Here is a 25,189-nt window from a genome sequence, read left to right as displayed (position 1 = left end):
ATTACCCCTGAATTCCCTTTTGAAAGTTACTGTTGAATCTTAGCCTCCTCCTGAGGCCCCCAGCATCATAGCTGCCAGTCTTCAGCCAATTCGATTCGCTACCCATGATATCAATAAATGGCTAAGTGCACTGGATACAGCAAAGGCCCTGACAACTTCCCAGCTGTGGTGCTGAAGACTTGGGCTGCAGAACGAGCTGTGATCCTAGCCAAGCTGTTCCAGTACAGCTACAACACTGGCATCTACCCGAAAAAGTGGAAAATTGCTGTCAAAATCCTGGAACTTGCTCCCTAACAGCATTGTGGGTGTAACTACACCGCACGGACTGCAGTGGTAGCCCACCACCATCTGCTGAAAGGCAATTGGGGATGGGCAATAAATGCTAGCCTTAGCAGTGACACTCTCATTCCAAGAGCAAATTTAAAAGAAATTATGTCTTGTCCACAAAAAGCAGGACAAATCCAATCCAGCCACCTACTGCCCCATCAGTCTACTCTCAATCATCAGCCAAGTGATGGAAGATGTGGTCAGCAGTGCTGTCAAATGGCACTTAACAGTAACCCTGTTCATCAGTGCTTAATTCGCGTACCACCAGGACTGCTCGCTCCCGACCACGTTACAGCCTTGGTCCAAACGTGGATAAAAGAGCTGAATTCCAGAAGTAAATGAAATTGACTGCCCTTGACATTAAGGCAGCATTTGACCATGTGGCATCAAGTAGCCCTAGTAAAGTTCAAGACAATAGGAGTCGTTGGGAAGGGGAAGCTCTCCACCAGCTGGAGTGATACCTCGTACAAAGGGAGATACTTGTGGTCATCTGCTGGAGTTCCTCGGGGTAGTAATCCTATGGCCAACTATCTGCAGCTGCTTCATCACTTTCTTTCCCTCCGTCATAAGGTCAGAAATGGGGATGTTCGCTGATTGCACAGTGTTCAGTTCCGTCCGCGACTCCTCAAATAATGAAGCAGTTCGTGTCCTTAGACAGCACCTTCCAAACCTGCAACCTCTACCACCTGGAAGGACAAGGGCAGCAGATGCATGGGTTCACCACCACCTGCAAGTTCCCCTCTAAGTCACACACCATCCTGACTTGGAACTATATCGCAGTTCCTTCACTGTCACTGGGTCAAAATCCTGGAACTACCTTCCTAACAGTCCTGTGGGTGTACCTACATCCCAAGAACTGCAGCGGTTCAAGAAGGCAGCTCACCACCACCTTCTCAAGGGCAATTAGGGATGAGCAATAAATGTTGGCCTAGCCAGCGACGCCCACATTCCATGAACGAATGAAAAAAAACTCTGGGCAACACTGTGGCTTGGGCTGATAAGTGGTAAGTAACATTTGCGCCACACAAATTCCTGGAAATTATCATCTCCTACAAGAGACCCTAACTATCTCTTCACATTCAACAGCATTACCAACACTGAATCTCCCACCATCAACATTCTGGGAGTCATCATTGATGAGAAATTTTAACTGGACTAGCCACACACACATGTGGCTACAAGAGCAGGTCAGAGGCTGAGATTTCTTCAGTGAGTAAGTCACTTCCTGACACCCCAAAGCCTATCCTCCATCTACAAGGCACAAGTCAGGAGTGTGATGGAATACTCTCTCCATTCCACTTACCTGGATGAGTGCAACTCCTAAGAAGCTCAACATCATCCAGGACAAAGCAGCCCACTTGATTGACACCCCATCCACCACCTTAAACATACACTCTCGCCACCACAGGTGTACCATGCGCAAGATGCGAAGCAACTTGCCAAGGCTCCTTCCACAACATCTTCTAAACTCTTAACCTCTCCCACCTAGAAGAACAAAGGCAGCAGGTGCATGGGAACACTACCACCTACAGTTTCCCCTCTAAATCACTCATGACTCGGAATATATCACCGCTCCATCACAATGTCACTGGGTCAAAATCCTGGAACTCCCTCCCTAACAGTACTATGGGTGTACCAGAACCACACAAATTGCAGCGGTTCAAGATGGCGGTTGACCTACGACCTTCTCAAAGCAATTAGGGATGGCCAGCAAATGCTGGCCTTTCGAGTGACACCCACATTCCGTGAACAAATATATTTTAAAAAAAATTGCTTCCACCACCCTTTTGGGCAGTGCATTCGATATCATCATAACTCTCTGGGTTTTCTTTTTAAAAGCCCTGATATCGCCTTTTAGTTCTTTTGACAGTCACATTATTTGTGAATTCTCGTTGCCAACCCTTCTACCACTGGAAACAATTTCTGCATGCCTATTCTATCAAAACTGTTTTGAGTTTAAACACGACTATTAAAACCTGTTTGCTCTAAGCCCATTGTTTTAACAAGGAAAAAACAAAAGTTTAAAACTTTTTAAGGCACAGAAATCAGTCTTGAGTTCTGCTTGTGCCATGACTTCCCTGAACTGCCTCCAAAGCTTGACTATCTTATTTGCAGAAAAAGAAACAATAAATGGACACATTTGAGGCATTGAGATGAATAGCATAGATGCATTTAAGGGGAAGCTAGATAAGTACATGAGGCAGAAAAGAATAGAAGGTTATGTTGATGGGATGAGATGAAAAAGGAGTGCGAAGAGACATCTGTGGAACATAAGTATTGGCGTAGACCAGTTGGGCTGAATGACCTGTTTCTTTGTGCAAGTTCTATGTAACCTCAATTTCGCCAATCTTTCCACGTAAATGAACTCCCTTATCTCTGATACAATTCTAATAAGTCTCTTCTCCATTGCCTTTATGTCCTCTATCCTTCCTAAAGTGTGGTGCCCAAAATTTAACCCAATACTTTAGCTTAGGCTCAGTTGGTAGCACTCTCACCTGAGTGAGAAACTTGTGGGTTTGAGTCCAGCTTCAGGACTTGAACACAACAATCAAGTCTGACACTCCAGTGCAGTACTGAATGAGTGTTGCACTGTCAGATGCTGTCTTTCGGATGAAACATTAAACTGACACCCTGCCTGCCCCCTCAGGTGGACATACAAAATCCCATGGCACTGTTTCGAAGAAGAGTTATCTCTGGTGTCCTGCTAATATTTATCCCTCAGTAAACATCATAAAAACAGCTTATCTGCTGTTTGGGTGATTTTGTGCAAAAATTAGCTGCCACATTTCCTGCATTACAACAGTGCATACACTTCAAAAATTACTTCATTGGCTGTAAAGTGCTTTGGGATGCCCAGTTATCATGAAAGGTGCTACATAAATGCAAGTCTTTTTTTTAAACAATATTCCAATCGACATAGGTCAAATCGCTCTTTAGCTCACTGAAATTAGCCCTCCTCCGGTTAAGTATTTTGTATGCTTGATTGTTCCTTGTCCTTTTCCATAACTATTCTAAATCTGATTATATGATCATTGTTTCCCAAATGCTGCACTTGCCCACTTCGTTTCCCAGAACTAGATTCAACACTGCTTCCTTCCCTGCTGGGTAGGAAACCCACTGATCAAAGAAGTCCTCTTGTACACATTTCAAGAATTCCTTCCCCGCCCCTTTTTGCTCTTTACAATATTAGTATCGTCTATGTTAGAGTGATCTTTTATTGGCAAAGTTTGTAAAGTCATGCTTGGGTCATTTTTGAACTGAGTAAAGTGAAGAATGTTGGAATTGGAAGGATTTCCTACTCAGGTACTTGGTGCTGGAATTGGGCAGTCCTTGGTCAGATGAAAAGGAGACCTTGCCCTGCATGCCCTACAATTGCAACTCCATTCAGAAGAGCTGCCTTTGCTCAGTGTGGTAATTTTTGCCTCACCAGTCATCCTTGTAGCTTCTTTGAGATTGCCAGTTTACAGCTAAATTAGGACAGATTTGTGATTTGGACATTTGCCCACCAGGAACTAGGTTGAGACTGTCCAAGCCCAAATTACATGAAAATCTTGCAACCAGCAGACCAGAGAAATTTTCAGGCATCAGCCCGTGGTGAATTTGAACAAAGATCACAGACTGCCACCCTGTCTGTTCATCACAGATTATATTGCAAAACAATATGCATTGATGCTTTCCAGCTTTAGTGTATGAAGGAACTGGAATGGATCAAAATTTTATATACCTATTGGGTTGGAGAGGCCTATGACAGTGCTACATTTTCAGGAGTGAATATTTGAGGTCTGGCACATCTTGAATGAGAAATGGATTATAAATGAGTGTAGTAATTCAACCCCTGAGCCTCCACTTTCTTTAACTGTCCCCAGTTAAAGTGAGGTTTAAAAGTTCTCTTCAAATAGAAAGCATTCCAAAGTTGCTTGCACAGCGGTTCAACTGATACAAGACATTCGGGAATGTTACTGGAAAATTTAGGAATACCTGTGCATGGAAACCCAATTTATAAATTCATTAAATTAACCCAAGGGAGACAGGACTGTTGGCATGTTTGTGTGTATGTTTTGACAATAGCACCATTTGAAGTTAGGAAAACAATTGTTTTATAGCTTTAAATTTTTGTTTTTGTTTTGTAGATTTAAGGAAAATAAACAGAGGTTTGGACTTAAATTCAACAATATTAAAAATACTGAATTATCATTTTGTACAGAAAGTTAATTTTAAAAGACTATATAATACCCAATCACAAAGTTCATTATTGTCTGCCTTGGTTTGGTGGCGACACTGCAAGGCAGATAATTTTCAGGTAACTTTTATATCCTTGCCACTGATTCCATCCTGCTCCCTGGACATTGTTCAAGACTAAACCAGATTGTAATCTTGGTGTCTTATGCCATTCAACCCCATACGCTCTCCATAGTAAAGACTGCTTGCTTCCATCTCCATAGCATTACCTGCCTCCACTCTTGTCTTGGCCTTTCTTCTGCAGAAACATTTATCTATGCCACCTTCAGATTCAACTACTTCAATGTTCACCTTCTATCCTTATTTCGTGCTTGGTTCTACTCATCTATCACTCCCATCATTGTTGACTTCTCTATTTCCCCTGACTAGAATCATCGAATAGTGCAGCATAGAAGGAGGACATTCAGCCAGTTGAGTCTGTGCTGACTCTTTTTGGAAGTTCGTCCCACTCATAGAGTCATAGAGTCATACAGCACAGAAACAGGCCCATCGTGTCTGTTCCGGTCATCAAGCACTTATCTATTCTAATCCCATCTTCCAGCACTTGGCCCGCAGCCTTGTATGCTGTGGTGTTTCAAGTGCTCATCTAAATACTTCTTAAATGTTGAGGGTTCCTGCCTCTACCATCCCTTCAGGAAGTGTGTTCCAGATTCCAACCACCCTCTGGACAATGCGTTCCGAATCCTAACCACTCATAGTAACATAGAAACAGGACTAGGCCATTTAGCCCTTGAACCTGTTCTGTGATTCAGTGAGATCATGGCTGATTTGTGTCCTCATGTCCCATATCTGCCCTTGCCCCATATCCCTTAATACCTTTGGTTTAAATCTGTCAAACTGTTTAAAAATCCCTTCTATACCAACTCTGTGGCCTTGCCATATTTACTAAAGTAAGGAGCCCAAAACTGGACATGATACTCTGTGACCCAACCAATTAATTTTTTGGTGAGGCAGTGTAGAAAAGGTTATTTTACTCAAATTAACTTATTTTTATTTTTTATTTGAATTGGTACCAAAAATATTGGCTGGCCTTAGCAAGCCCACCACGTTACCCTCAGATTGCTGCTGATTCCGTGAGACCCACACATTGGAACCTGGTGACAAAGCATCCAACTAAACCCATATATGAAAACAGCTTTCTTATGTTCAGAAATAAGAGGTCTTGTAATCAGAAGAATAGTTCTCATGTGGGAGAAATGATAACAGTAAGAGCAACTTGAAGGGTGTGACTGAGTCAGACAGGTAAGGGGATGGAGAAGGTGGGAGTGGAGGAGCCTCACCTCTTGCAATTCAGCCACAAGTTCGAGGTCCTTTCAGCTTGTATGGACAAGAGCGAGGGCTGTAGTATGGATGAGCTGACTCCCCATAGTACAGGAAGCCATTCAAGTGGGAGGAGTTAAAAGGAATGTAGCGGTAGTAGGGGACAGTATAGTCAGGCGGATAGACACTGTTCTCTGCAGCCAAGAGCGAGAATCCAGAAGGCTGTGTTGCCTGCCCAGTACCAGGGTTTGGGACATCTGCTCAGGGCTGGAGAGGAACTTGCAGGGGGAGGGAGAGAATCCAGTTGTCATGGTCCATGTAGGCACCAACAATATAGATAGGACTAGGAAAGAGGTTCTGCACAGGGAGAATGAGGAGCTAGGCACCAAATTAAAAAGCAGAACCTCAAAGGTAGTAATCTGTTGATTATTACTTGAGCCACATGCAAATTGGCATAGGGTAAATAAGATAGAGAGATGAATGTGTGGCTCAAAGACTGGTGTGGGGGCTGTACCGTTAGGACGGACTTCACCTGTACCACGCTGGGTCCAGTGATCTAACGAGTCATGTAACTAGGGAAGTAGAGAGGACTTTAATCTAAATAGAGGGGGGAAGGGATCATGTGGGGGAGTAAATTAAAGGGAAATGACAAGGTAGCAATAAAGGTAATAAAGTATTGCAGGAAGGGAGTGATTGCAAACTTAAGTGTGTGCCAGCAGATAAAGCCAGAGTTTACAAAAACAGGAAAGAAAAACTGAATTAAGGGCTCTGTATCTGAATGTCCACACATTCACAATAAAACAGATGAATTGTCAGCTCAAATAGAAATGCATATGTATGACCTGATAGCCATTACGCAGATGTGGCTGCAAGGAAACCAAAGCTGGGACCTGAATATCCAAGGGTAACTGACATTCAGGAAGGACAGGAAGCTGGGAAAAGGTGAGGTAGCTCTGTTAATTAAAGAGGGCATTATTACTGTAGTGAGAGATGATCTTAATTCCAAAGATCCAGATGTAGAATTAGTTTGGGTGGAACTAAGAAACAGCAAGGGGCAGAAAACATAGGGAGTTGTTTACAGGCCACCAAACTGCAGTGGCAATGTAAATCACCATATAAATCAGGAAACTAGAGGTGTGTGTAACAAAGATAATACAGTAATCATGGGGGACTTCAGTCTACATATAGATTGGATAAACCTAATTAGTACTAATGTTGTGGAGGACAAATTCTTGGAATGTATGCGAGATGGTTTTCTAGAGCAGTACATTGAGGAACAAACTGGGGAATGGGCTATTTTAGATCCAGTATTGTGCAATGAAAAAGGGCTAATTAATCTTGTTGTAAAGGAGCCTTGACACGGAACACAAAAGTCCGAGTGTTTCAAGCCTGTGTCCTCAGTACCTTACTCTACAACAGCGAGGCCTGGACAACGTATGTCAGCCAAGAGCAACATCTCAACTCATTCCATCTTCGCTGCCTCCGAAGAATCCTTGGCATCAGGTGGCAGGACCGTATCTCCAACGCAGAGGTCCTCAAGGTGGCCAGCATCCCCAGCATATACACCCTACTGAGCCAGCGGCGCTTGACATGGCTTGGCCATGTGAGCCGCATGGAAGATGGCAGGATCCCCAAGGCCACATTGTACAGCGAGCTCGTCACTGGTATCAGACCCACCGGCCGTCCATGTCTCCGCTTCAAAGACATCTGCAAACGCGACATGAAGTTCTGTGACATTGACCACAAGTCGTGGGAGTTAGTTGCCAGTGATCGCCAGAGCTGGCGGACAGCCATAAAGGCGGGGCTAAAGAGTGGTGAGTCAAAGAGACTTAGCAGTTGGCAGGAAAAAAGACAGAAGTGCAAGGAGAGAGCCAGCTGTATAACAGCCCCGACAACCAATTTTATCTGCAGTGCCTGTGGAAGAGTCTGTCACTCTAGAATTGGCCTTTCTCGAGGCAAGCAGGCCAAAGAAGAAGAAAGGAGCCTTAAGGAAAGAGTGACCATATTACGATAGGATTTTACATTAAGTTTGAAAGTGATATAGTTCAATCAGAAACTAGGGTCTTAAATCTAAGCAAAGGAAACTATGAAGATATGAGGGGCAAATTCGCAAAGGTGGATTGGGAAACAACGTTCTAACGCTAGACAGGCAATGGCTAACATTTAAAGAACTAATACATAGTTTACAACAAAAATATATTCCTTTAAAGCACAAAAACACAGCAAGGAAAGCATTCCGCCACAGTTAACAAAAGAAATCAAGGATTGTATTAGATCAAAGGAAGAGGCGTTTAAAGTTGCCAACAAATGGTAAGCCTAAGGATTGTGAGCATTTTAGAATTCTGCAAAGGAGGTCCAAGAAAAAGACTAAGGGAAAATAGAATGAGAGTAAACTGGCGATAAATATAAAAACGGACTGTAAAACTTCTATAGGTATGTAGAAAGGAAAAATTAGCAAAAGCAAATGTGGGTCCATTACAAGCGGAGTCAGGAGAATTTATAATGGCTAATAAGGAAATGGCAGAGAAACTAAACAAATAGGTCGTTTGTCTTCACTGAGGACAATACTAAAAACTCTCAGAAATAGAGAATCACGGGACTACTGTAAATGAGGAATTGCAAGCTATTAATAACAGTAAAAAGAAAATACTAGAGAAATGAATAGGACTTGAAGTAGATAAATCCCCTGGACCTGATGATCTCTATCACAGAGTGTTGAAAGGGGTGACTGTTGCGATAGTAGATGGTCATCTTTCAAAATTCTATGGACTCTGGAATGGTTCCTGCGGATTGGAAGGTGGCAATTATAACTGCACTATTTAAGAAAGGAGGGAGAGAGAAAACAGGGAACTGCAGACCTGTTAGTTTAACATGAATTGTAGGGAAAATGTGAGAATCTATAATAAAGGATGTGATAACAAGACACTTAAAAAAAAAAAGTAATGGTAGGATTGGGCAGAGTCAGCATGGATTTATGAAAGGGAAATCATGTTTAACAAACATATTGTTTTTTGAGGATAACTAGCAGAATAGATGAGGGGGAACCGGTGGATGTGGTGTATTTAGGTTTTCATAAAGCTTTTGATACAGTTCCACACAAGAGGTTAGTAAACAAAATTAGAGCATGTGGAATTGGGAGGAATATACATGCATTGAGAACTGGTTCATGGACAGAAAACAGAGTTGGAATAAATGGGTTATTTTCAGGTTGGCAGGCTGTAACTAGTGGGTACCGCAAGGATCAGTGCTTGGGTCCCAGCTGTTCACAATCTATATCAAGGCTTTGAATGTGGGGATTAAATGTAATATTTCCAAGTTTGCAGATGACACAAAACTAGGAGGAAGTGTGGGTTGTGAGGAGGATGCAAAGACGCTTCAGGGGGATCTGGCAGATGGAATACAATGTGGAGAAATGTGAAGTTATCCACTTTGGTAGGAAAAACAGAAATCCAGAGTATTTCTTAAATGGTGAGAGACTGGGAGGTGTTGAACTTCAAAAGGACTTGGGTGTCCTTGTTCACGGGTCACTGAAAGCTAACATGCAGGTACAGCAAGCAATTAAGAAGGCAAATGGTATGTTGGCCTTTATTGCAAGAGGATTTGATTATAGGAGTAAAGATGTCTTGCTGCACCTGGAGTATTGTGTACGGTTTTGGTCTCCTTACCTAAGGAAAAATATACTTGCCATAGAGGGAATGCAACAAAGGTTCATCAAACTAATTCCTAGGATGGAGGGATTGTCATATGAGGAAAGATTAAATAGACTGGGCACTTATTGTCTGGAGTGTAGAAGAATGAGAGGTGATCTCCTTCAAATATACAAAATTCAGACAGGGCTGTACTGGGTAAATGCAGGAAGGATGTTGCCCCTGGCTGGGGTGTCTAGAAACAGGGGACACAGTCTCAGAATAAAGGCTTTTAGGATTGAGATGAGGAATTTCTTCATGCAGAGGGTGATGAATCTTAATTCTGTGTGCCAGAGGGTTGTGGAGGCTCTGTCATTATGTTCAAGACTGAATTGATAGATTTCTACATTTTTAAAAAAATCAAGGGTTATGGGGATAGTGCAGAAAAATTATGTTGAAGTAGATGATCAGCCATGATCTCATTGAATGGTGGCGTGAGCTCGAAGGGCTGAATGGCCTACTCCTCCTATTTCTTACTTTCTGTTTTTCTCTTTTAAGAACATAATGCCTCAGGAATTCCCCCCAAGACCAACTTGGAATAGAATTGAGCAGGAGCAACCAGAGTCAGAGATAGATTGGTGTAACAGCAAAACATGGCCCAGCGAGGAAGGATGTGACAACAGAATGGAGCCTGAAGAAGGAGGGAGCAGCAGCAGAGGATGACAAACCTTTAACTCCCTCCCTGGCCTCAATGTTAATTAATATTTTACAAAAGCAAATTACTACAGATGCTGGAAATCTTTAAAAAAAAAAAGTGCTGGAAATACCCAGCAGGTTTGGTAGCATCTGTGGAGGTAGAAATAAAGTTAATGTTCCAGCATCTAAATTGCTCGTGACAGGACACAAATTTTATATCAAAATCCAAATGTTTTAAATTTTGAAAAATACTAGTTTTGACAACGAGTAGGACAGAGATTGGTTAATTGTTCTAACCTGTAATAAAGAATTATGATGTTTTACAGAAAGTACAGTTCAGAATGGAGATGGACCATTGATCGAGCTGAAATTGCAAGCCGGTGGACGTGGCTTCAAGCCCAGATATCAGAGCTGGAGTATAGGATACGACAGCTAAACGATATCTACAGGCACATACGTGCTGCAAAGGTAAAATAGAGAACTAGCAGAAATTGGGATTTTATTTAAACAATTTAACGAAAATGCTTATGATCTTTTGTATTGACAATATAGGCAGGATGCTTCTTGGGTCCTTGCCTATGCCAGCCCATCTGAGAACATGAACTCATCCCATAGGTGTCATTCATACAAATCTGCATTCCGTAAACCAAAGCTTTGTGCCACCCTGTATTGGCACCAAACACTCTCGGGTACCAAATGTAACAAAGCTTGATGCAGAATGAAGCTCCCTTCACATGGCCCAGACATTTTGCCTCATCACCGACTTCAGAACAGTATTCTCTACTACTTAGTCATGTTGCAGTTAGGGTATTTTAGTTGTCTTTAGCACCCCTGAATTAGGCAAGGAAAACCTTCCAGGGTGCTTACTCCTGATCATTACCCAGTGATTCCTGTTGGAAAGTAATTATTCTACGAGGACAAGATTGGGCCTGAAGGATAAGTGGTCTTTCATCACTCATTATCTAGGATTACACGTATTGACAGGTCACTTGGTTGATGTGAGCTAATATGTTAGTGTTTTTAATTTCTTATGTAATGTACCATTTACATGTACGGTATTTCATCTTTCAGAACAAGCTTTTGAAGGTTACTTTGTTAGTTAATGAGAGAATACTCACTGGAAACTATTTGATATAGCCAAGTTCTTCCTAACTTCAGTCATTTCTGTGTAATTGTTGTCTAGGAAATGGTGATCCTGGACGATTCTCAGCCTTCCAAAAACATTCTCAAAAAGCAGATGCAGTTGACAGAAGCAACAGCTTTATTAGCTGCAACTGAGGATAATAAAACTCCTGCAGAGATAAAGGATTCAACCCCGGAATGCAATTTGGAAATGTCACCGAGCAGTCCTTCGCTTCTTCTAAGGAATATAGATAAACAGGTAGAAAGAAAATGTCTAAGTTAAAGCTAGAACCAGTTGATTACTTGCGTTGCTAATAGTATTACAGTCACAATCTATTATACAAAAAAATAGTTGATTGAAAAAAACTGAGTTCTGTAAGATTGTCTTCAGCTTAAACCACATGTCAAAGATAGTTCAAGCTAGAAAATGCTGATTCGGTATTTGCTTCACATACTCAGAATCATGCTCTTAAAGACAGGAAGTTAAAAGGATTGTTTATTAATTGTCTGCAGAGTGCACAGCTAACAGAATCAGTCAACAGTTTGATTCCTCCACTCAATTTATCACCTGCTTCTTCTCCTGTCTCGTGTAAGGCATGCAGTCATCTTGATGGTATTGTCTGCAGGTAAGAATACTTGTCAGTTTGTTTCTATCAGCCTCATTTGTAACTCCTGTTGCATTTCCTACATAGGAATGCGATTCACAAATGGTTAACAGTTACTTGTAATACTGTGTCATATTGTTGCCAAAGTAATGGTAATCAAATGCAGCTCTTTAGAACTACTGACCCATACAAACCAGTTTAAATGCTCTGTGTTGTGGTAGATTAATTCTATGTAGGGGGTCAAAAATGCACGTCCTTGAGCTGAAAAGATAAAGAGTTTAACTGAATTTATGCCTTCAAAGTCTTATGGTCTATCGGGGTGATTCCCGGATCATCTGTGCTGACCCCAAATCTCGCTGTGTGCACATTTGAGACTGTATCCTACCTGGAACAATGTGATTGAAAGATTTTGTTGTCAAGGCTGGTGCTGAAGGACCTTCCTGGAAGAGTTATTGATTTTATACTGTTAAACTTAGGTTGATTTTAAAAAAGATTCTGTTAAGGATGTGGAAACAGGGCACTTGAAAAATCGCTATGATTAAGCAGAGTCAGCACAGGTTCATGAAAGAACTTTTGTTTGACAAATCTATTAGCTTTTTGAGGATGTAACTAGAAAGATAGATATGGAGAAACTAGTGGTGTAATCATCACCTCATTCCATGACAATATGAAAGGCACAATTAAGCATAGCGGTGCCTCATCAGACCCCTTTCCTATCCTGAGTGGCGTGAAACAGGGTTGTGTTCTCGCACCTACGCTGTTTGGGATCTTCTTCTGACTGCTGCTGTCACATGCATTCAAGTCTTCAGAAGAAGGAATTTTCCTCCACACAAGATCAGATGGTAGGTTGTTCAACCTTGCCCGTCTTAGAGCAAAGACCAAAGTACAGAAGGTCCTTATCAGGGAACTCCTCTTTGCTGACGATGCTGCACGGATCCCACACAGAAGAGTGTCTGCAGAGACTCATCGACAGGATTGCGGCTACCTGCAACAAATTTGGCCTAACCATCAGTCTCAAGAAAACAAACATCATGGGACAGGATGTCAGAAATGCTCCATCCATCAATATTGGTGACCACGCTCTGGAAGTGGTTCAAAAGTTCACCTACCTAGGCTCAACTATCACCAGTAACCTGTCTCTCGATGCAGAAATCAACAAGCACATGGGAAAGGCATCCGCTGCTATGTCCAGACTGGCCAAGAGGGTGTGGGAAAATGGCGCACTGACACGGAACACAAAAGTCCGAGTGTATCAAGCCTGTGTCCTCAGTGCCTTGCTCTATGGCAGCAAGGCCTGGACAACATATGTCAGCCAAGAGCGACGTCTCAACTCATTCCATCTTCGCTGCCTCCGGAGAATCCTTGACATCAGGTGGCAGGACCGTATCACCAACGCAGAAGTCCTCATGGCGGCCAACATACCCAGCATATACACCCTACTGAGCCAGCGGCGCTTGACATGGCTTGGCCATGTGAGCCGCATGGAAGATGGCAGGATCCCCAAGGATGCATTGTACAGCGAGCTCGTCACTGGCATCAGACCCACCAGCCATCCATGTCTCCGCTTTAAAGACGTCTGCAAACGCGACATGAAGTCCTGTGACATTGACCACAAGTTGTGGGAGTCAGTTGCCAGTGATCGCCAGAGCTGGCGGACAGCCATAAAGGCGGGGCTAAAGAGTGGCAAGCCGAAGAGACTTAACAGTTGGCAGGGAAAAAGACAGAAGTGCAAGGAGAGAGCCAACTGTGTAACAGCCCTGACAACCAATTTTATCTGCAGCGCCTGTGGAAGAGTCTGTCACTCTAGAATTGACCTTTATAGTCACTCCAGGCGCTGCTTCACAAACCACTGACCACTGGGAATCTATGCGTGGAGCCAGAGGAAATGGGTGAGGTGCTAAATGAGTACTTTGCATCAGTATTCACCAAGGAGAAGGACTTGGTGGATGATGAGCCTAGGGAAGGGAGTGCAGATAGTCTCAGTCATCTCATTATCAAAAAGGAGGAGGTGTTGGGTGTCTTGCAAAGCATTAAGGTAGATAAGTCCTCAGGGCCTGATGGGATCTACCCTAGAATACTGAGGGAGGCAAGGGAAGAAATTGCTGGGGCCTTGACAGAAATCTTTGCATCCTCATTGGCTACAGGTGAGGTCCCAGAGGACTGGAGAATAGCCAATGTTGTTCCTTTGTTTAAGAAGGGTGGTAAGGATAATCCAGGAAATTATAGACCGGTGAGCCTTACGTCAGTGGTAGGGAAACTATTAGAGAGGATTCTTCGGGACAGGATTTACTCCCATTTGGAAACAAACGAACTTATTAGCGAGAGACAGCATGGTTTTGTGAAGGGGAGGTCGTGTCTTACTAATTTGATTGAGTTTTTTGAGGAAGTGACGAAGATGATTGATGAGGGAAGGGCGTTGGATGTTGTCTATATGGACTTTAGTAAAGCCTTTGACAAGGTCCCGCATGGCAGACTGGTACAAAAGGTGAAGTCACTCGGGATCAGAGGGGAGCTGGCAAGATGGATACAGAACTGGCTCAGTCACAGAAGACAGAGGGTAACAGTGGATGGGTGTTTTTCTGAATGGAGGGATGTGACTAGTGGTGTTCCGCAGGGATCAGTGCTGGGACCGTTGCTGTTTGTAGTATATGTAAATGATTTGGAGGAAAATGTAGCTGGTCTGATTGGTAAGTTTGCGGACGACACAAAGGTTGGTGGAGTTGCGGATAATGATGAGGATTGTCAGAGGATACAGCAGGATACAGATCGGTTGGAGACTTGGGCGGAGAAATGGCAGATGGAGTTTAATCCGGACAAATGTGAGGTAATGCATTTTGGAAGGTCTAATGCAGGTGGGAGGTATACAGTAAATGGCAGAACCCTTAGGAGTATTGACAGGCAGAGAGATCTGGGCGTACAGGTCCACAGGTCACTGAAAGTGGCAACGCAGGTGGATAAGGTAGTCAAGAAGGCATACGGCATGCTTGCCTTCATCGGTCGGGGCATAGAGTATAAAAATTGGCAAGTCATGTTGCAGCTGTACAGAACCTTAGTTAGGCCACACTTAGAATATTGCGTGCAATTCTGGTCGCCACACTACCAGAAGGACGTGGAGGCTTTGGAGAGGGTACAGAGGAGGTTTACCAGGATGTTGCCTGATCTGGAGGGCATTAGCTATGAGGAGAGGTTGGAAAAACTCGGATTGTTTTCACTGGAACGACAGAGGTGGAGGGGCGACATCATAGAGTTTTACTAAGTTATGAGCGGCATGGACAGAGTGGATAGTCAGAAGCTTTTTCCCAGGGTGGAAGAGTCAGTTACTAGGGAACATAGGTTTAAGGTGCAAGGGGCAAAGTTTAGAGGGGATGTGCGAGGCAAGTGTTTTACACAGAGGGTGGTGAGTGCCTGGAACTTGCTGCCAGGGGAGGTGGTGGAAGCAGATACGCTAGCGACGTTTAAGAGACATCTTGACAAATACATGAATAGGAAGGGAATAGAGGGATATGGGCCCCGGAAATGCAGATGGTGTTAGTTTCGGCAGGCATCAAGATTGGCGCAGGTTTGGAGGACCGAATGGCCTGTTCCTGTGCTGTACTGTTCTTTGTTCTAGGTGCTTACCCATTGTCTCTCGAGACAAGCAGGACAAAGAAGAATGTATTTTGATTTTTCAGAACTTATTCGATAAATTGCCACCGAAGAGGTTGTCAGACAAGATTAGGGCTCATGGGGTTGGGGATAATAGTATGGATTGAGGATATAGTAGCTTAGTGGTTATGTTACTAGACTAGTAATCCTTAGGCTTCAACTAATGATCTGGAGACATGAGTTTAAATACCATCATGGTATCTGGAGAATTTAAAATCAGTTCATTTAATAAGTTCGGAATAAAAAAACTATTTTTTGACCATTAAACTACTGGATTGTCGTAAAAACCCATCTGGCTCACTAATGTCCTTGAGGGAAAGAAATATGCTGTTATCAGGTCTGGCCTATATGTGACTCCAGATCTCCACAAATGTGGTTGACTCTTAACTGCCCTCTGAAATGGCCTTGTAAGTCACTCAAACAGCTGTGAAAAATTATAATAAAACTGGACAGACCACCGGACATTGACATAGGCACCAGATTCGTCCATCCCAGTTGATCCTGCAAAGTCCTCCTCTCTAACATCTGGGGACTTGTACAAAAGCTGGGAAAGCTGCCCACAGACCAGTCAAGCAATAGCATGATGTAGTTATATTCACAGAATTATACATTTCAGCCAATGTCCCAGATTCCTCCATCACCTTGTTTTCTTCAACATTCATTCATGGGATTTGGGGATTGCTGGCAAAGCCAGCATTTATTGTCCACCTCGATTTCCCTTGAGAAGGTGGTGAGCTGCCCACTTGAACTCTTGCAGTCAGTGTGCTTTAGGTGCTGTTGGGTAAGGAGTTCCTTCATTGTTGCTGGATCAATATCCAAAAATGACAATAAATTCCAAGTCAGGATGGTGTATGATTTATTAGGAACTTGCAGGTGGTTGTGTTCTCATGCATCTGTTGCCCGAGTCTTGAAAGATGGAGGAGTTTGGAAGGTGCTGTAGAAGAAGCATTGACAAGTTACCACAGTGTATCTTGGAGATCAGGAGTGACCAATGTATTCACGTGGGGGGCCACATTACAATTTTTGTCCTACGCGGGGCTGGTGAGAAAATCTAGGAAAGAATAAAGGCATAAAAAATTTCTTATTATTTATTAATCAAAGCAACAAATATGCATTTTGTGAAGAAGCTTTAAATGAGAAGACAAATTTATTAGTTTCTCGTCACAATGATGACGCCACATTTAGTGACATACCTGGCAGTGTTTTTGCTTGCATAAGTATTCAATCTCTGCCCCCACACTTGATGCAGTGATGCCGAGTATTCCGGATAGAAGTCCACATGTCAGGAGTGATTTTGATCTCTCCCCTCTCCCCTCACACACCACCCCCCACTTGTGCAATTGCCATACATGTGCAAAATAGCGGCAGGTTGTGAACAACCGCCTCTCCGCTGGTAGTGGGATCCCAACAAACCTATAGCTGCTTGCCATTTCAGCAGTTTACATCCGCAGACCTTTTGTTGGACAACCTTGTTGTTGATGGTCCACACTGCAGCCACAGTGCACTACAATGAATGTTTAAGGTGGTTGATGGGGCACCAGTCAAGCAGGCTGCTTTGTCCTGGATGTGTCATACTTCTTGGGTGCTGTTGTAGCTGTACTCATCCAGGCAAGTTGAGGGTATTCCATCATACTATTGAAAAATGGTGCATGTGCACACTGACGTTTCGTGATATTGCCATGCACATTATGGGTATCTGGCTACATTCAGAGCAAATGTTTAGTGGGCCCAGAAAGGCCGGCAAATGACTTTATTTAAAGGTGACGGCCAGGAAGACTCTTAAGTTCTTCCTTTGTTTCTGGAAACAATTTAATTTAAAACATCTGTTTACACAGGGCTAGAATTTCCTTGATGTACTTGTGCCCACATTTACACCAACTTCTCCACCTATCTTGCCAATAGCGACTTATGCTGGAGTTTCCTGAGAATTTCATTGGCATATACCAGAGCATAAAAGCTATTGTAAAACAAGCAGCTATCAGTGTAAACAATCGGGGCTTGAGGAAAGCACAGTGCATATGCAAGAGTTAACAAAGTGAACGTTGGTCTTGTAGAAAGTGACTCTGGGAAATTAAGGAAAAATAAGGAGATGGCAGATGAATTGAACAGGTATGTTGCATCACTATAGAGGATGCAAGTAACATCCTAGAAATAGCTGTAAATCAGGAAATGGAAGAGAGGGTGGAACTCAAAATCACAATCACCAGGGAAATGGTTTTGAGCAAATTGTTGGAGCTGAGGGCTGACAAGTTCCTGGGTCCTGATGGACTTCATCCTAGGGTCCTAAGAGAAGTGGCTGGTGAGATAGTTGATGTGTTGGTTTTAATTTTCCAAAATTCCCTAGATTCAGGGAAGGTTCCATTAGATTGGAAAATAGCCAATGTAACTCCTTTATTCAAAAAGGAAGGGAGACAGAAAGCAGGAAACTACAGGCCAGTTAGCTTAACGTCTGTCATAGGGAAAATGTTAGAAGCTATTATTAAAGACGTTATAGCAGGGCACTTAGAGAAATTCAAGGTAATCAGGCAGAGTCAACATGGTTTTGTGAAAGGGAAATCATGTTTAACCAATTTATTGGAGTTCTTTGAAGAAGTAACCTGTGCTGTGGATAAAGGGGAACCGGTGGATGTACTGTAATTAGATTTCCCGAAGGCATTTGATAAGGTGCCGCGTCAAACGTTATTGCAGAAAATAAAAGCTCATGGTATAGGGGGTAACATATTGGCATGGATAAAAGATTGGCTAGCTAACAGAAAACAGTAGGCATAAATGGGTCATTTTCTGGTTGGCAAGATGTAACGAGTGGTGTGCCACAGGGGTCACTGCTGGGGCCTCAACTTTTGACAATTTATATCAATGATTTGGATGAAGGGACTGAAGGTATGGTTACTAAATTTGCTGATGACAGAAAGATAGATAGGAAATTAACTTGTGAAGAGGACATGAGGCTACAAAAGAATTTAAATAAAGTGAGTGGGCAAAGACCTGGCAAATGGAGTATAATGTGGGAAAATGTGAAATTGTCCATTTTTGGCAGCAAGAATAAAAAAAGCAGCATTATCTAAATGGTGAGAGATTGCAGAGCTCTGAGATGCAGTGGGGTCTGGGTGTCCTCATGCATGAATTGCAAAATGTTAGTATGCAGGTTCAGCAAGTAATAGGGAAAGCTATTAGAATGTTATTGTTTGTGAGGAGAATTGAATACAAAGGTTAGGGAGGTTTATGCTTCAGTTATACAGGGCATTGGTGAGACCACATCTGGAGTACTGTGTACAGTATTGGTCTCCTTATTTCAAGAATAATGTAAATGCATTGGAAGCAGTTCAGAGAAGGTTTACTAGACTAATATCTGGAATGAGTGGGTTGTCATATGAGGAAAGGTTGGACAGGCTGGGCTTGTATCCGCTGAAGTTTAGAAGAGTAAGAGGCGACTTGATTGAAACATACCAGATCCTGAGGGGTCTTGACAGGGTGCATGTGGGAAGGATGTCTTTCCCTTGGGGAGAATCTAGATCTAGGGGTCACTGTCTTAAATGTGCAACCCCTTATTTTTAAATAGAGATGAGAGATTTTTTCTGAGTGTCATGAGTCTTTGGAACTCTCTTCCTCAAAAGACAGTGGAAGCAGAGTCTTTGAACATCTTTAAGGCAGAGATAGATAGATTCTTGATGAGCAAGGGGGTGAAAAGTTATTTGGGGGTAGGCGGGAATGTGGAGTTGATGTTACAATCAGTTCAGCCTGATCTTATTGAATGGCGGAGCAGGCTCGAGGGGCTGAGTGCTCCTAGTTCATATGTTTGTATCTTCCTTCTTTAAATCCCTCTTTAAGGTGTAATTTCATAATATTTATGCACATTAAGCACAGCATGTTTAAGGAAATGCAATTATGGAAGGTTTTCTTTTTCCAGTGTAACAGGTTCTGATGACATAGAAAACGTATTGAAAATACAGTGATGGTCTCAGCAGAAATAAAAAGGAATGCTGTAACACATCTGTCATTTTCTTTAACTTTTTGGTGATGGTATAAAACAGTGATATTGAATCTCATTACAAAGACTGGAGAGGAAAATCACGCATGGTATGCAGTGGTCTGTTGATCCGTTTGATGCCTTTGCAGAAATTTAAAATTGCCCTCACTGAGTCCTGCTGTGCCTAAAATTTAGATATAGGTACATAAATCCCTGAAAGTTGCTACCCAGGTTAATAGGGCTGTTAAGAAGGCGTATGGTGTGTTAGCTTTTATTAGTAGGGGGATCGAGTTTCGGAGCCACGAGGTCATGCTGCAGCTGTACAAAACTCTGGTGAGACCGCACCTGGAGTATTGCGTGCAGTTCTGGTCACCGCATTATAGGAAGGATGTGGAAGCTTTGGAAAGGGTGCAGAGGAGATTTACTAGGATGTTGCCTGGTATGGAGGGAAGGTCTTACGAGGAAAGGCTGAGGGACTTGAGGTTGTTTTCGTTGGAGAGAAGGAGGAGGAGAGGTGACTTAATAGAGACATATAAGATAATCAGAGGGTTAGATAGGGTGGATAGTGAGAGTCTTTTTCCTCGGATGGTGATGGCAAACACGAGGGGACATAGCTTTAAGTTGAGGGGTGATAGATATAGGATAGATGTCAGAGGTAGTTTCTTCACTCAGAGAGTAGTAGGGGCGTGGAATGCCCTGCCTGCAACAGTAGTAGACTCGCCAACTTTAAGGGCATTTAAGTGGTCATTGGATAGACATATGGATGAAAATGGAATAGTGTAGGTCAGATGGTTTCAAAGGTCGGCGCAACATAGAGGGCCGAAGGGCCTGTACTGCGCTGTAATGTTCTAAAAAAAAACTTTACACCTATTGAGAATTGGTTAAAAGTAGAATCATAGAATGATTATAGCAATTTTGAACAACTCTATCAAGTTTCCTCTCAGCCTTCTCTAAGGAGAGCAGCCCCAGCTTCTCCAGTCAATCCACGTAACTGAAGTCCCTCATCCCTGGAACCATTCTTGTAAATCTTTTCTGCACCCTCCACATCCTTCCTAAAGTGTGGTGCCCAGACTTGGACACAGTATACCAGTTGAGGCCGTACCAGTCTTTTTACAAAGTTTCTTCGTAACTTCCTTCTGTGTTTCTATTTATAAAAACCAGCATCTCGTATGCCTTTTTAAACAATTCCTTAACCTGCCCTGCAGTCTTCAACCTGAGCAGTTTTCCACAATATCAGGTTGCTGCCAGTGTTGTAGCTGTACTGGAACAGCTTGGCTAGGGGTGGGGCTATTTCTTGCGCACAAGTCTTCAGTGCTACTGCTGAGATGTTGTCGGGGCCCATAGCCTTTTCTGTATCCAGTGCCTTCAGCTGTTTCGTGATATCACGTGGAGTGAATCAAATTGGCTGAAGACTGACATCTGTGATGCTGGGGTCTTCAGGAAGAGGTACTTCTGGCTGTAGAAGGTTGCAAATACTTCAGCCTTGTTTTGCACTAATGTGCTGGGCTCCCCCATCATTAAGGATGGGGATGTTTGTGGAGCCTCCTCCTCCTCCTGTTGGTTGTTTAATTGTCCACCACTATTCACGGCTGTAATAAAAGCAAAATACTGCGGATGCTGGAAATCTGAAATAAAAACAGAAAGTGCTGGCTCAGTGGGTCAGGCAGCATCTGTGGAGAGAGAAGCAGAGTTAACAGGTACTTGAATAAGCAAGGCATAGAGGAATATGGAATTAATGCAGGCAGGTGGGATTAGTATAGATAGGCATTATGGTCAGCATGGACGGGGTGGCCCGAAGGGCCTGTTTCTATGCTGTACGACTCTATGACTCTAATGTTTCAGGTCTGTGACCTTTCATCAGCACTGGCAAAGGTTAGAAAAGAATGAGGTTTTAAGCAAGTGAAGTGGGGGGAGGTGGTTTGGTGGGGAAGAGAACAAGAGGGAAGGTGTGTGATAGGGCAGAGAGCAGGAGAGATTAAATAACCAAGCTGTCATGGGACAAAGGCAAAGAGCGTGTTGATGCTTGTGGTGAAAGACAAAGCATTAGTCCAGAGAGAGTGTTAATGGCAAAATAATGAGCAGCTCTGTCCACATGAAAAAACAGGCACGTGATTTTTAAAAAAAAGAAAAATATTAAAAAAGGTCTGTCATGCTCTGAAATTGTTGAACTCAGGATTGAGTCTGCAAGGTTGTAAAGTGCCTAATTGAAAGATCAGGTGCTGTTCTTTGAGCTTGCATTTATGTTCACTGGAACACTGCGGCAGGCCAAGGACAGATGTGGGATTGAGAGCCGGTGTGGGGTGGGGTGTTGAAATGGCAAGCAACTGGAAGCTTGAGGTTATGCTTTTGGACTGAAAGCACTTTCTGTTTTTATTTCACCATTCACGACTGGATGTGGCAGGACTTCAGAGCTTTGATCTAATTCATGATTGTGGTTGAATACAATTCTGCTGCTGCTGGTCCACAGCGCCTCATGGATGCCCAGTTTTGAACTGCTAAATCTGTTCTAAGTTTATCCCATTTAACACAGTGGTAGTGCCACACAAAATGATAGACCTTATCCTCAATATGAAGTAGGATCGTCGTCTTCACCAGGACAGTACGGTGGTCACTCCGACCAATACTGTCATGCACGGATGCATCTGACAGGTAGATTGGTGACAAGAGGTCAAGCAGGTTTTTCCATCTTTGTTTCCTCACCACCTGTTGCAGGCCCAGTCTTGCAGCTATGTCCTTCTGGACTCAGCAAGCTTGGTCAGTCGTGGTGCTCCCGAGCCACTCTTGGTGCTGGGCATTGAAATCCTCCACCCAGAGTAGATTCTGTGCCCTTGCCACCCTCAGTGCTTTTTCCAAGCATGGAGCAGTACTGATTCATCAGCTGATGGAGGGCAGTAAGTGGTGATCAATAGGAGGTTTCCTTGCCCATGTTTGACCTAATGCAGTGAGACTTCATGGGGTCCGGAGTCAATGTTGAGGATTCCCACTCCCTCCCGACTGTATACCACTGTGCCGTCACCTCTGGTGGGTCTATCCTGTCTGGGACAGGACACACCCAGGGATGGTAATGGAAAAGTCTGAGACATTGATTGTAAGGTATAATTCTGTAAGTATGACTGTCAGACTGCTGCTTGACTAGTCTGAGGGATAGCTCGCCCAATTTTGGCACAAATCCCCAGATATTAGTAAGGAGGACTTTGCAGGGTCGACAGGGCTGGGTGTGCCGTTGTTGTTTCCAGTGCCTAGGTCGATGCTGGGTAGTCCTAAGAGGTGTCCATGGGAGATTTCCTCTTCAAGGACCACAACTGAAGTTGGAAAATCTCTTAATTTGATAAATGGGCCTTCCTGGACATTGTCTTTATTAAATGTGACGAATTGAGATTGCTGTTTCCAATGGTTGCATGAGATGAATTCAGAATCAGCATGCTAAACTGAAGTTAAGTCATTCGAAATGTGAACCTGTGGAATAAACTCAAATGAAACTTTGTGAATGCAGTTTGTTAAATCATTCAAGTTGGTTCTCCCTGGGCTTACTTTGAAACTAAGCCTACTGGAACAGCAATTTACTTTGCTGCTTGCAGAAGGAAGGTACATTTTCCCGAATAAAAGAACTTGAGAGTGCTTTTCACGTTCACGGGATGTCCCAAATCATTTCACAGACAAGAATTACGTGGCTAAAACAGTGGAACCATTTTCAGAAGATTAGCAATACGTGGACTATGCTTGAAGATGAGCAAGCAACTGGGGTTCCTTTCTTGATGCCCTGTCACACTCAGGGACTGTCAACTTTCTCCTCAACCTTGAACCACATGAAGAGATAAGGGATCACCTCATTCCTTTACACCCCACAACGCCCCCATCCCCTGTAACTGCCCAATAATTATAAGATAAGTTCCATAACTGTGGGCCTGGTTGTTTTTAGTGGGAGTGGTATATCCTCAAGTGTACTACACAGATATGTTAGTAACTCCACTTAATACATAAATGTATGCTCTTGTAAACCATTATACAACAATCAGTGCATTATGAACTGAATGTATATTTACAAAATTAAAGGTTTCAATTTTTTTTAAAAAGAAGAATGCTTCTCTGTTGCTGTCACTTCACTAAACAAAGTTCTTGAGGTTCCATGTAGTGGGAAAGAATTACCAAAAAAAGACACACTTACTCGCATAAGTGTTAAACTTAGGTGTGACTGTTTACTAGTAGGAGTAGAAGATTTTTGTTTTGAATCAATTAATAGGAAGATTAGTACTTCCACTCACTTCTTTCATCTACATCAGGCTATCAGTTGATCAGGTTGTGATATCTTCATTCATACTTCATTGAAATATTAATTTACAATAGAGCATAAATTTGAAAATGATTTTGTTTGTGATGCTAGCAGACCCATGGACAAATGGTCTCAATTATAGTGGGGCTCTAGCATGGATGTTAAATGCAATGAGGTGAGTGGTAGTGTTTTGAAGCTAATGTTGACTATATCTGTAACTGTTGTAAGTAACTCTAACTGCTGCATTTGATTTTTGATGGAAATGCATTCTTTTCAAGTAGTGCCTTTTCAGTGAAAGAAAATAGTTTCCTATTTTATCTAAGGGTCACAATATTTAAAAATAACTGTGGTTGTTAGTGTTTTAGGTGGTGACCAGTCTAGCTGTTCCACAGAACCAGAACTGTTTGAATGTCAGTCTAAGAAAAAGCACCTAGACAGGACTTCACAGCGGCTTCTTTCTATGGGTGACACGTCGGCCAGAACTAGGCCCCTCTGGACACAACATAAACACAGACTCTTCAGTTGTGTTTATAATGCAAACAGACAGGTGAGGTGAACTGTATAAAGCAAGTGCAGCAGAAAAAAAAGTTTGTTTGCAGACAAAGCTTTTTAACTTATGAATTTTGTGCTCATTAAAGCAATGTTACTGTAAGGAATTGGAAAACTTAGTATTTCAGGCATCCTAGTATCAAATTATAGGCAGTTTTCAGCTGTGGGCCCACACTCCAATAGGTTGAAACTTCCCAAACTCATTTCAAATAGGACAGCAGACTGAGGAGACTTCCATCTCAATTTGAGCTGATATGAACAGGGCCTAGAAGTAAACGTCAGTGTCTGACCCATTATATCATCAGTACTTTTCTTTTGCCAAATGATCAAATTTCATTTTTGTTTTAAACTGGTAGAAATGTAAGTATTCTACTTATGTTATTGATTGTCATTCTGAAGCCATTTTTGATTTAATTAATGTGTGGCATTTGTACTTGTGATGCTGAAACCACGAGTGAAGGGCATAGTTTAGCATTGCAAATCCACAAACTCTGTTAATGAGAATTCATTGTTGCAGTGGAGTATCTTTACAATAAATTGGATGCAAAATAAAACTTCAGTGGATACTTTCTTTAAGCTACTACCTGTTATAAAGGCAATGTGCGGCTCACACCAGTTTGCAAATTGAAAGTTTGAATGTAGATATGACTTGTTCATCAACCTTTACATAAAACGTACATGAAGAAAATAAACTCAATATCCAGCAGTGCAACTTTAAAAACAGGGAAAGCTCTGCTGATGGCTTGGTGACTAAAGGCAATACCTGGTGGAGCAGTAAGATGTACACTTTCAACTGGAGTCACTAAGCTGAAGAGAAAAAACAGACAGTGATCACTGGTACCCACTAGAAAGTTCTTTTGTGTTAATGTCAGTTGTGATGTAG

The 25,189-nt window shown here is 42.6% G+C and overlaps 1 protein-coding gene across 6 annotated transcripts in view; it reads left to right on the top strand.

The window, feature by feature from the left end:
• The window catches only part of kansl1l (KAT8 regulatory NSL complex subunit 1-like), a 134,707-nt gene that overhangs the window by 42,899 nt on the left and 66,619 nt on the right, over positions 1 to 25,189 (top strand). For all 6 annotated transcript variants that reach the window (XM_068036220.1, XM_068036218.1, XM_068036216.1 and 3 more), the window contains exons 3-6: positions 10,475 to 10,616; positions 11,332 to 11,529; positions 11,784 to 11,896; positions 24,115 to 24,304. In XM_068036220.1, the coding sequence (XP_067892321.1) occupies positions 10,475 to 10,616; positions 11,332 to 11,529; positions 11,784 to 11,896; positions 24,115 to 24,304 (643 nt within the window). The remainder of the gene's footprint in view (positions 1 to 10,474; positions 10,617 to 11,331; positions 11,530 to 11,783; positions 11,897 to 24,114; positions 24,305 to 25,189) is intronic.

Source organism: Heterodontus francisci, chromosome 7 (assembly GCF_036365525.1).
Source record: "Heterodontus francisci isolate sHetFra1 chromosome 7, sHetFra1.hap1, whole genome shotgun sequence".
NCBI classification, from domain to species: domain Eukaryota; kingdom Metazoa; phylum Chordata; class Chondrichthyes; order Heterodontiformes; family Heterodontidae; genus Heterodontus; species Heterodontus francisci.
The sequence above is the reverse complement of the archived record's forward strand: the minus strand, read 5'-3'. Positions and strand labels throughout refer to the sequence as shown.